This window comes from Protopterus annectens, chromosome 8.part0 (genome assembly GCF_019279795.1).
Source record: "Protopterus annectens isolate FY-2018-M chromosome 8.part0, PAN1.0, whole genome shotgun sequence".
NCBI lineage: Eukaryota > Metazoa > Chordata > Ceratodontiformes > Protopteridae > Protopterus > Protopterus annectens.
This window is the reverse complement of record NC_056741.1, coordinates 1,453,448,210-1,453,461,237: the sequence shown is the minus strand read 5'-3', so window position 1 is coordinate 1,453,461,237 and position 13,028 is coordinate 1,453,448,210. Positions and strand designations below refer to the sequence as shown.

Genomic DNA, 13,028 nt, shown 5'->3' with positions numbered 1-13,028 from the left:
ACAGTTCTACTTATGGAAAATGTTCATTATAGCTGGTGACCGAAGGTGACAGTACCAGTTATACAGTTTCTTTCGACACTGAAATATTTTTGTGGTAGCCACTAATCTTCAAGGACAGCTGAAGCATATTCAAGTATTCCATCAAGTATCTTGTTGATGAAGCTGAGGGAAGGCAATAACAGTGATGCAATCTGACTTTTAAACAAACATTTTTGGATTTATGGCGTGCATGGCTCACACACAGCTTATCGACAGGAGTGATATATTTTGTTTTCTGCAAGGGGCACTGAAAGTAACTGAATGCCAGGTGCTGCAGTGTTTAACAAGTAATTTTTATCAGTTATAGTGACTTATTTTGAATGGCAGTTTATGAACACTTTTAGTGACATTTGTGCCTAGACGAAATTAAGCTTTCGATAACTGCGTGTTTTTTTTTTTTAATTTTGCCAAAATGCCCTTCTTTCATATAAATATAATACATTTCTCTATTTTTTATCTCAGAGAAATATGGTATATGATAGCAGCATTCCACTGAACATTAATGAAAGTCAGCCTAATATCGAATCTGCTTATCAGGTAATTAACTTTTTATTGTGATTGCCCTCTTTTTAATAGTCTACTTGACTTTAATAATTAATCTTTCTAAGATAACATATGCTTATTTTACTTATTGCATGGCCACATAAAGGAGTTGTCCTGCTTTTTAAACTAACTAACCTATCAACCTTTAATGACTATCATTAATGCAAAGCAGTTTAATTAAAATGACTTATTAATTTAGTGGATAACAGACATGCAAAAGTTCTAAAAATTCATTTTAGAATACCAGCTTAAATACCATTACAACCATGCCATGTTGTGTTCTGTTAACTACTGCTTTGCTCACTGTAGTGGTATTAAGTTTAATATTGCACTATTGTGCTGTGATGCTTTAGTACTGTAACTCACTCCTAGCATTGCAGTGTTGCCTGTTACTCATAATATGTAAATAAAAATTAACTTATTTTCTCTGTTACTGACTTCCCTTTTTGACCATTGGTGGTATTGCATTTCTGCATTCCACTGTTTACTGTTGCGTTATGGTATTTAAAGTTGCTTCTCTACAGTACTATACTAGGCAGGACAGTCTTTGCATTGCCATATACCTTTATAATGATTCTGTACTTAAATCTACTCATTTAGATTATCTATAGGTATTAATGAACCCAGATCCACTGTGTTAGACTAGCCATTGCTCACTGGTTTTACTAGGTATGTACTAGACCAGTCTATTCGGTAAATCTTTTGGTTAATTTTGCCACCATTACTGATGTTCCTATACCCTACATAGTCTAGCACTTCTGCTTTTCTTTTTTCAACTTGTGACTACACAGTATTCTTTAGCCATATCCTAGTATTCCAATCAATTATCCTACTCTTATACCAAGACTCAGTTATTACCCTGTCCGGTTTTGTTATACCCCTTCATCTGCATTGGCCAATATGGAATCTCAGTCATCCATTTTTGTATCCAACATGATAACACTAGGTATTTTGAGTCAGTGTTTTAACTGTCTCAAGCCTACCAAAAGCTCTATTGCTACCTCACAATGATTCAGTATGCGAGAGGTGTAAGTATTTACTTAACCTGGAGGCTACCTTCTCACCTCAGAAAACATTCTGTAAATACAACACATATGCACACACAGCACAAAACACTTTCCCTAAACTTGCTTACAGTGAGGTTGTTAAGCAAACTTCCTTACTTCATCAGGCTAAGTTCACACCTCAACATACCCACCTTCACCCTTCAGACTTACAGCCAGTACTCATATCTCTAGGAGTCACAAGGCTGCTGACTCCAAGCACTTATACCCACTGAGACTGGAGTTAACCATGGTTATGTTTTAGTAATAAGTGACTCGATCATAAGGCATACAGACACCACCGACACCAGGCTGGATAAGAACAGTGACAGCTGTTTGGCTGTAGCCAGGATCAAAGACACAACAAGAGCTTTTAGATTCCTCCATAATAAAATTACAGCCTGATAGTGATCCATGTGGGGGTGAATGACTTTGAGCACTTTACTACAGAGGGACCTGCAGAACAGTATGAGTGATCATGTTTGAGACAGGAAAGACACCGTTTTTGATTGGTATTTTGGCATCACCCAAAATGATTTTGGGATTCAAAGACACAATTATTGTTTTTAATAATTCGCTATGTAGCAGGTGTCTATCCAGAAAGTGTCAGCTTGGGATGAGATGGCTGACAAGCCTTCTTGCCTTGCCAGAAACTGTCAGAGTAAAGGAAGCACTGCCTCCATTCCTGGATATTGTGCCTATAATGTCTTCAGACTTGCTGGCAATTGTGGGAGAGTATCACTGTTGTAGTATTCTTCATCTAAGGGATCTCCTGCCAAGGATAGCCCAACATCCAGCAAGTACACCAAAGTCTTCAACTCTTATAGGCAATGTACGTAACATGTATGCTGCCTGTGCATAATGTAGGGCAGAAAGGTGATGTACAGATATAAATACTCAGAACTTCATCACCAATCCAAGTGCCATTGTGAACATCTGTCTGAATGCCCTACTGTGCTGGTTACCAAGCCAGTTTTTACAAAACATGCCTTATTGGGTTTTCTGCTTATAACTTTATTGTTGTGCTCATGCCATCTAAAACAAATGCAAGTGTGGGAGGCATTTTCCCATAAAAACTATCATAACCAGTGTCATCTTTGTTTGGGTGCTTCCCGTGTCCATATGCAGTGTTCTATCCACCAGGCATTTGTTCCCAAGACCCAATGTAGTTGGCTCTCCTCCTTGTCCACATATTTGAAGAACCAGCATCTTAAGTTGTTGGCTCAGGGTGCTATGTGAAACTCCTCCTGTCCTGAGTGTCTATTCAAAAAAATATATATTATGAGTTACTGCAAATAAAGTCTCCCAAACCATCTGCTCTTCCTCTTGTTCTGGATACCCTTCTGGATACTTTTTCAGCAATTTCTGTAGCCCCTAATTCTCAGTGTCTTGAAACTAAGAAGTCTGCCAGATTCCATACAGTGCCTGAGGAGTGCAAGTTTATTTGTAAATGCCCTTCTTCTGACCCATCTGTAATGTCAGTCTCCTCAGACAAGACATCCAAGCTGTTGCTTTCCATGAAGCTGTTGCCTCATGATAAAGTTTACACTGCTGCCACCTTGTTTTTTAAGGCCAACATCTACCAGACATGTACAACCAGATATGCATTGGCTCTTCTTTCTCAAGTTTCCAATGTAGTTTCTGATGCTCCATACTGTGAGGTGAAGTCTTCAGCACTTTCCCTGCTGGGGTCTTCTTCTCAGGATGCCTGCCATTCAGCCAAATGGAGGTATAATGCAGCTGATATCTCTCCCAGGGCTTGCTGCCTTTGGTTCAGTTATGAGGCATTACTCTTGGCTTCATCTTTAAGCTTTGCCTAATGACATGAAGGTCAAACGTTGAGTCTCTTCAGGACAAGGGAAAAGCCTTACAGGAGCTGAAACATATTTTTGTTTTTTCTATTCTTAAATTTCAGAGGGATTATCCCTCCAAATCTACCTTTGTTCCTAGACAGTTTCACCCACCTTCCAAAGCTAAGAAGGGTTCCTGATGTGTACCTCCTGTTAAGCCTGCTCTCTCTTTGGCTATCCAGAAGCCAACTTTCCAGGACAAACTTGGTTCTATTTGACAGCTTGATTCCTCCTTCCCTCGGCCAAGTTCCCTCGTCCTTCATCTTTCCCTGTGTCTTTTAAATTAGCATTGAATCACTTCAGATTCTTGGGTCCTGTCCATTATTCAGGAATATTTCATGGTTTAGAAGTCCCTTCCTCCATTTCCAGGCATTCCTTAACCTCCTTGGAAATAGTTAATTTTCAAAAGTTTTTTTGTGCTCTTAGCTCAGGGCACCATTTAAGCTATGTCTCTAACCCAGGTAGGGAAGGTTTTTATTCCAGGATGTCTTTGATCCCATGAAAGTAGGGCTCATGGAGATCAATTCTGGATTTTTCCCCTGCTAAATGCTTTTCTCAAGATTCCTTCCTTTTCGATGTTTATATCTGCAGACATTATTTCCTCTTCTTCTCCCCCAGGGCTTTCTGGTATTTCTGGATCTCGAAGAAGTGTACCTTCACATCCCCATCCATCCCCTCTTCAGGAAATTTTTGCATTTCTCTGTCTCTTCTTTCAGTTCTCAGCTTTGCCCTTTGGCCTCTCTACTGCCCAAGGGTATTCGCCAAATGTCTCGCTCCTGCCATTGCTTTTTGGAATTCAGATTTTTCCCTGTCTATATGATCTGATTATTCAAGATCCTTCCCCAACACTCTGTTTCAGGATCTCTAGTTAACTACGTCCCTGTTAGTCTGAGATTCACCATAAACTTCCAGAAATACTTTCTGATTCCTTCCCAGAATCATATTTTACTTGGATGCAGCTTTCAGACAGTTCCCATGTTGGCATCTCTACTTGCACTCAAGACTCTGTTTCTAATTGCCTTTTTCCAATCCCTTCTTTCTCTGGCATCTGTCATGACCAGGGAATTTCTCAGAATTCTGGGGTTCATTGCTTCCACTATTCCCATGATAGAGATATGATCCCTTTTAGGCATCTCTTTTCTGAGGATGTGCTTCGGGTTCTATAGGGGGCCAAGAAACCCACTACCAGAAAATCATACATGTCCAAATGGAAAAAATTTTCTGTCTGATGCCTCTCACCATCAAGATCCTCTATCAGTGGAGGTCCCCTTTGGTTCTCATACTTGTGTAATCTGCTCCATGCTGGGTTGGCATAGTCTTCAGTGAAAGCTCATCTGTCAGCAATTTGTGCTTTTTCTGCACTTAAATCCACGTTTGGCTTCAAGGTTTGTGGTCAAGTAATTCCTTAAAGGCATCCATCATATCAGGCCTCCCAGGAAACCTACTGTCCCTTCTTGAGATCTCAGTTTTGTAATTGAAAAATTGGCCCAGACTCCTTTTGAGCCTGCTTCCTTGCAACATTGTATTTGAAAGACTGTTCTGCTTTTGGCTCTTACTTCAGCCAGGAAGGTATCTGAACTTCAGTCTCTCATGACCATTCCTCCTTTTTTGGTTTTTCACAGAGACAGGGTGTCTCTTCATCCTAGTCCTTCTTTTATGTCCAAGGTGGTCAATGAGTTGTCCCTTAATCAGTCTAGTCATCTTTCCTTCTCCACAGTCTGCCAGTGAAAAGGTTTTAAACACTTTAGATCTGCATAGACAGCTCAGATGTTTAGATAAAACTAATGTTTTTCAGAAATCTGAGCAGTCTTTTGTTTCTTTTCATCCCAGGACATTGTTTTTTGCTCTTTCTAAGCAAACCATCATCTCCTGAATTTCTAAGGTGTCTTTGCTATTCTTTTTCATGGCAATTGTCTTTCCTCATCTGTAAAGGCACATTCTACTAAGGCAGTTGCCTCCTCTGGTGCCTTTTTCAAGGGTCAGAATACCAGTTCTATCCTTAAGTATGCTACTTGGTTCTCTGCTTATACTTTCACTAGCTATAACAAGTTGGATGCTGTTGCCAGGGCAGGCATTCCCAGGTCTATCCTGCATGGGTTTGTGGAGAGTTCCCTTCTGCCTTAATCCTCCTTGACACCCTCTTGAGTTCTTGTACTCTCCCTTAGGTGAAAAATACTGCAACAGTGATATGGAAAGACATAATATAGTTGTGTAAAATCTTACCATAACAGTAGATGTCCATCTCTACACTGTTGCAATACTGAGTCCCTCCCTCCTTCAAACTCTGTCTTGACTCTTGCCACGTATTCTGGTTGTCCTCCTGACTGAGGAGTCCTTCTCCTTTCTTCCTTTATTTTCTTCTTCTGCATGTACATGATCTTACTTGTCCATGAGGGTATACTGTTCCTTCTGGGGCTTTCAGTTCTGTGTATTTGCATGCTGTATGTCACAAATATGCTCCCCATGCATGACATAAGGCCATATGGCACCTATAACAGATAAAGGCTTTGGTATACTGGCCAGACAATGAGCTATCCATGGTATGAGATCCTTAAGGTGAAGAATAGTGCAACAATAAAAAGGACATCTACTGCTATGGTAAGATTTTAGCCAACTGTACTTTGTCAAGGATATCATTCACCTCAAGACATGTCTTGGGATATACAGTAGTTGAACTACTAGAAGTCCAAATCACCATAAACAAGATTAATTACTATTTCATGGCTAGCTATAAACCTCTTCTATCCCCCTTCTAAACAATGGTTCAAATTCCCATTTAACCTAGCACCTTTCTACTGGGGGACTCTTCAATTATCAGTCAAATAAACTAGCTGGACTACACTGCCAGTGGTGGTCATTCCCAGTGTTTCCTTGAAATTATAAATGCTGACTGACTTCTACAAATAGTTAGCCATCTTACTAAGGCCCCAGTATCCATAATTTAGTCCTCTTAAATGTGGCCACTTCTTACACATCTCCATATATATCATCATGCCTTGTTAAATCAGACCATAATTTAGTGATCTTTTCCTTTAACCCTTGACAGTACTTCCCCTATAAAGACCTTTGTGTTTAAAAAAGCAAACCTTCTGTTACTTGATCACCCAAATAACTTTTGTTGTACTCCTATCCCAATGGGTCCCATTGTTAAGGCTACTGCCTATGCCTTTAATTTCTACTTCCTCTTAAATTATTGATAAAACAACCCTTATCCATGTCAAATTTGAAACTTTCAATAAAAACAAACCTGCTGGTGGAACACCCATTTAAATAAATTATATACCGAGAGAAAGAAACTGTTTAATACATACCTACCTACCTTAAGAGCAAACTAGCAAAGAGTTTTCGGGAGCCACTAGGGAGCTCATATTTGCATATGAATGCAAAATAGCCATTAAAAACAAAAATAACTCTAAATAGCTAACTATATCAGGAAGTTAAGAACTAACATCAAACAATGTTCAGAGCTAGTCTGAATAATACTACCCACACAAATCCAAAGGAAATAGTGAATATCTTAGCTAAGAAATTTAGTGCAAATTTTACTGCACTCAGTTATAGCTATTCTTCAAGTTTTGCAGTCCCAACCATCCCCTTTAATTATCAAACAAGTTTTGTCAGCCTTCTCAAAAAATAAGTATACCTCAACCATGGGCCTTGATGACATACCAGGCTGTTTGATATGTGTCAAATGTGGCCTATCTGGTCCCCTTCTTAAGCTATTTTAACCTAAGTCTCCCCACTGGTTCCATTCCTAATGTGCAGAGATAAAAAGTAATTGTTATGCCATTTCACAAGGAAGACAATGCTGGAGCCTGGTTACTGTTGTCTCATTAGTCTTACTAGCCTCCTGTCTTAAGCTACGGAGCACATTATCTAAGACCTTATTAGTCTGGTCATTGGAAATCTCACAATCATGTATCCTCAAAAGAAGATTCTGCTTTTTTAACCTCAGTAACATCTTTGAAAAGGCAGTGGATACTAGTTATGCAGTGCACAAAGCATATCTGGACCCCTCCAATAGCCTCTCATAGCATTTCCCATGTGGTCATTGACAGATCTGTAAATCCAGTTATACATCCTTATGTTCTCTGCTAGAACCCATGTGGTTAAAATTGCTGGAACCACTTCTGAGAACAAAACATTTCACCAGTGATGTGCCACAGGGCTCAGTGTTGTGCCCTCTACTAAGTGCCATATATTTCTCAGACATTTTAAACCAGCACTACTAGCCTTTGGTTAATCAAGTTTGCAGATGGCTGTAAATTGGGTGGTGGCTGATCTTCCATTGACCCCCAATTGTTTCATCATGAATTAGGCCACATTAATAAGCATCACAAGGTCACTGGTTTAATGTTAGATATAAAAATATAGCATAGTTCATTTGGTAAACAAAACTATCTCACTTGCTTATTTAGGTGATGCACCTTTCCAGTCACATACAGTTGTAGTGATCTAGGCCCTGTTTTTAGTTGTTGCTAATTTCTTATTTACCATCATGTCTCTGCAGAAGTCCAGAAAGCATTCTCCCTGGTTCATCTAATTGCTAAAGTAATTTCCACTAGATCCTCTAGGGTTTAATTCCATTTCCCCCTTTACTGATATCTAATAAAACCCATTATCAAAACTAAGGTACCTTGGGAGGGGGGTGTGACCAATATTGTGAGCAGTTAACAGCACTGTTTTTAGCTCTGCTTCATTTTAACATCTCTGACAGGAATTTTATGAAAAAAGTCAAACAGAACATTTCAAAACTTGATGGATTTATAGTTGAACATCTGTTGAAAGATTTACTACAACAATAACAAGCTTGAAACTCTATTAATTGCTTTTTCCTGTTAAAACTAGAAAGAACTAATTGTCTCAGAATGAGCCATTCTAAGCCCAGTGTACAGGACAGCACTATGAAAAAAGACATACAGGCTATATTAAGTAACATCAGCGAGTTATCTGTAAAGATATATACATTAAAAAGCAAAATGGACATTTTCAAAGAGGAATGTAAAAAAACAAGTTGAAGTGCTGAATGAATCTCTTAAGCAATCATCACAAAACTCAAATATAGAAGAAGCCATGTCTAATTTTGATGGAAGATTACTTGAAAATGAGAATAACACTGAATTTCTTCTGAAATAAAACAACTTATGCTGGGATAAAATATAAGATTTTGAGAACAGATCTAGAAAAAAATAACATCAGAATCTATGTGATTCATGAAAAAGAAGAGGGAGACAGTATGATTCAATATCATTACTGGAGCCATCCGGTGTCCTGGCAGAGTGTTTTTCTAACTATCTGGAGATATACAGAGCTAAGTATATTTTTTCTGGCACTTCAGAATTGTGTACTGTTAATTGTTGCTTGACTAATTTTATATCATTGTTGGCTGACTTCAGAGTTGTGCACTGTTATTTTTGCTTTACTGTATAGTTTTTCAGATCTCTGCTGAAGGTGTTGTTTTTCCCCTACCCACCTTCCCTATTCCTGTTTTGTTGTTTAAATTTGGAGGCTTTTGCAGTTGCCCGCCCCTACTGTAGATTTGATCTGGGACACTCCCCCAGTCCCAACTCTTTACCTCATTCTACCTAATAGACTCCTTCTGCATGTGTTTTTAGTCATTTTTAATTTAATTGCATTTTTTAAATTTGGTCTAACATTGCTACATACTCAAGTGTGCTAGCTTGCACTGCATTTGAATTGTTTTTACTGCTGTTTTAGCTACTTTTCTGTATAAAAAAAAAAATCTGAGCCTGTTTCCTACATTTCCTGTAACTAGTGTAGTCCAGATTCAGATTTGCTGTATCCAGGACTGTATGTAAGCTTCTGAGCCCCCCAAGCCTTCTGTGTTGGAAGGAAGCCTTCTAGCTTATTAGTGGGAGTGGTAAGCACTAGGTAACCTATCCACCACATAAGGAGTGGATCTGGCCCAGAAATTGTAGTTATTGGCTGTCTGGGCAGCTTTTCCATCTCTCTCAACTTTCTGATTTAAAAGCCCGCATTTGCACTTGTTTCCCCCCTTTCCTGTAACTAGTTTATTCTGGATACAGATTCTTAGTTTTAGCACTTGAATTTGCTTATTCGTGATCAGCACTTGTTCAGAACTTGTTGTAAGCACTAAATAAGCTACTAATTACTACAGCACTCAACCTTTCTCATTATATAGAGGAAAAGAGTTTTAGTACTTACTTTCCTGACAGATAGGTTCAGTGCTAACTTTACCCCCCTCTCACCCCCTAAAGGGCCCATCTCTATACCGGAAGAATGCAAATTTCCTGTAATCACAGCTGCACAGGTAAAAACACACTCTCCAAAGCCACGAACACAGCATCCATGAGACCAGACAACATCCCAGGCTGCATTCTACACGAACTACAGAACAAATTGGCACCCCACCTCAGTACCATGTTCAATCATAGTCTCACCTCAGGCTTTGTGCCCACTAAATGGCGCACAGTGACGGTTACCCACTCCACAAAGGGGGAACCACCACGGACCCCGGGAACTACTGCCCCATTAGCCTGACAAGCCTGGTCTGCAAGGCCATGGAATGTATCATCATAGAACTTATGAACAAAGACATTGGTAATCTCCATACTCTGGACCCCACCCAGTTCGGGTTTGTAAAAGGCAGGTCATGTCTCCTAAACCTAATAGATTTCTTTGAAGCAGTCACCAAAGCTGTAGACGAGGGAAAGGTGGTTCACACAGCATATCTAGATCTTACCAAGGCTTTCAACACCATCCCCCACTCTGGAATTATAGATGAACTCACTAAACTAGGTATAAATCCCTATGTCACAAGATGGGTTGCCAACTGGCTCACTGACAGAACCCACACTCTGAAAGTAGCAGACTCCAAATCCAACTTCAGACCAGTGACAAGTGGAGTACCACAGGGTTCAGTCCTGGGTCCTCTCCTGTTTGGTATCTACTTCTCTGAAGTACAGGATAACACAGAAGGTCTTTGGCTAATGAAGTTCACAGATGACTGCAAACTAGCAGCCATAACTGAAACTCCTAATGATGTGGACATCCTACAAAAGGGCCTCACTGAGACAGATGCCTGGTGTCAAAGCCGTGGCCTCAAGCTAAATGCCAAAAAGTGCATAGTCATCCCCTTTGGTAAAAACTCTGTACCCATGAACTACAACAAAGGCGGTAGTATACTTAACACCAAAAGTGTGATAAGAGACCTTGGGAGACAGGTGGGCAGTAGTCTTTCCTTTGATAATCACATTGCCACAGTAGTCAGGAAATCTTTCTACGTGGCACACCTCATTACAAAAGGTTTCTCATCCAGAAAAAAAGAGGTAATTGTTCCCCTCTACTCATCACTCATTAGACCCATTGTAAAGTACAATGCCCCTTTTGATATGTACCTCACAAGACATCTACAACAACTGGAAAGGCCACAGAAATACCTCACAAAGAGGATTACTGGCCTCAAACAGATGCCCTACGCAGACTGTCTCAAAAAATTCCAGCTTTACTCCATTGCATATCGCCTACTCAGAGGTGATCTCTGTCTAACAAACAAAGCTATGTCTAACCCAGAGCTGTTGGACATGCTCCAATTTAAGAAGTCCCAATCCCTCCGAGCTACATGCTCAAGGGACCTAAACCTTGTCACCACAATAAACAGAACATGCCAGAGGGATAGATTCCTATCCCAGAGACTTCCCATACTCTGGAATAAACTAGCTATCTATATCAAACAAAGCTCCTCATTAGCACTCTTCAAGAAAAATCTTGATGATTAGATGGGAAATAGGAAATTCACCCAGGGATCACGTCTGTGGCTCTGCGCGACACTGGCACAGGAAAATAATTTTCTTGGGTGGCAAATGCCAGGGTGTCTTTTTGGCTGGGCTTGTATAGGCCCTAGGGCTGATAGCCTAGTACCTACCTATGAACCTATGAACCTATGAACCTATGAATTCCTTAATCCTGTCTGCCTAAAACTTTGAATCTGCCTGAAGCTTTTTCCTTTCAACATCAAAAGGGGCAGATGACTTTCTAAATCTTAAAAAAAAAAAAAAAAAACACCTTCACCAGTTTCAGTGATCAAAAGATTTTTCTCAAGTCAGGATAAGGATTTAGTCTTAAAACCTGCATCCACTAATTATCCAGTTAAAGTTAAAGGAAATACAGTAAGATTTGACAATGACTATTCTACAATAGTGATGCCTAAATGAAAAGCAGGTATCCACTTGTTAAAAGAGAAACAATATTAAACCACAAATCTTGTTACCAGCAAAAATAAGTATTCACTTTCCTGAAAGAAGATTTTTAACAATCTGGAAAATGCAATGGACTTTATAAAGAAAAATAAAATCCAAGAAAAAAAACAGAATAAATGGACTGGAATATATCAACGTCTTTGAAGAGAAATGCAATAAGAGATGATTGGTTAATAAAAGACATAAACAATAAAAAACTGAAGGACAAATGAAGATCAGTGTATTTCATGGTTATCAATTCTTATTAATTTAAATAAGCGCTTGAATACTTATGAACAGGTGCTGCACATTACCTTTTAATAAGGTAAATCATTTATTTTTTTTTTCTTTCTTTCTTTCTTTCCCTACTTCAAATGATTATTAGTTCCCTTATTAAAATGTTTGAGTTTGATTTTTTAGCTATATATGAAATTAAAGCCACTTATTTTCACTTAGAGTTTAAAAGGTTAAACTATTCATTTTATTAAAAGTTAAGCGCTATTATGATGAAACTTATGATAAGTGGCACACTTTTTGATATCTTGGCATAGCTGAATAATGTACTATTAATGTAATACAAGATGCAGCAAATAACACTAAAGAGGCATATTCAGTTGCATTCTGGGTTCTTAAAATGGACAAGCAGTGTGCTACTGATAGTATACTTGACATGCACTAGTACCCAAGAAAGAAGTGCTATGTTATAAGTAAAGTATAAAAAATATAGCTTTTTACACATTGAAATGATATTCCCACTTTTACAAGTTAGTCCTGGAACACCCAACTGCCATACTTTTAATGCAAGTTTATATGGTATGTCTCCTTTAAAACATGACAGTCTGCTTTATATTAAACAGCTCATACAAATAGTGCTTGTTAAATAATTAAATGTTACTTCTTTGAGTGCAATGGCTTTTTAGAGTTTGGGATACTTTGAGATGTTGTTTGTTGTTTTTTTTGTGGTTTGGAGGGGTTTGAGTTATTGGTGTGTGGTGTGGATGTCTCTTGGATTCACTTATGGCCATTTTTGTGTGAATTACAATGGATGGATTGCTGCTTTTCAAGCCGTTATCATGGAAACCAGCTTAAAATAACTTAGCCATGAGCACTTTTGTGATGCTGTGAGAGTTCTAAAATTTTAAGAAGCATCCAGGTTATTCCCTGTGTTGTTGTATCTTTCCCGGTTAGGGGTCGCCACAGCGGAACTCTGGTCCGCTAATGATTGGCAGTAGATTTTTACATACCGACTTGCCAGGCCTGACGCACAACCTTCAACGAAGGTACGCCCATTCATGCATGACTCCACGCAGAAGACACTTTAGCTGAGAATCGAA

General features: G+C 39.0%; 1 protein-coding gene across 1 annotated transcript in view; it reads left to right on the top strand.

Annotated features, from left to right (window-relative positions):
• LOC122809503 overlaps positions 1–13,028 on the top strand; it is a 1,292,286-nt gene that overhangs the window by 1,218,317 nt on the left and 60,941 nt on the right. Inside the window, exon 7 of the mRNA XM_044081059.1 lies at positions 502–576. Within this exon, the coding sequence (XP_043936994.1) occupies positions 502–576 (75 nt within the window). The remainder of the gene's footprint in view (positions 1–501; positions 577–13,028) is intronic.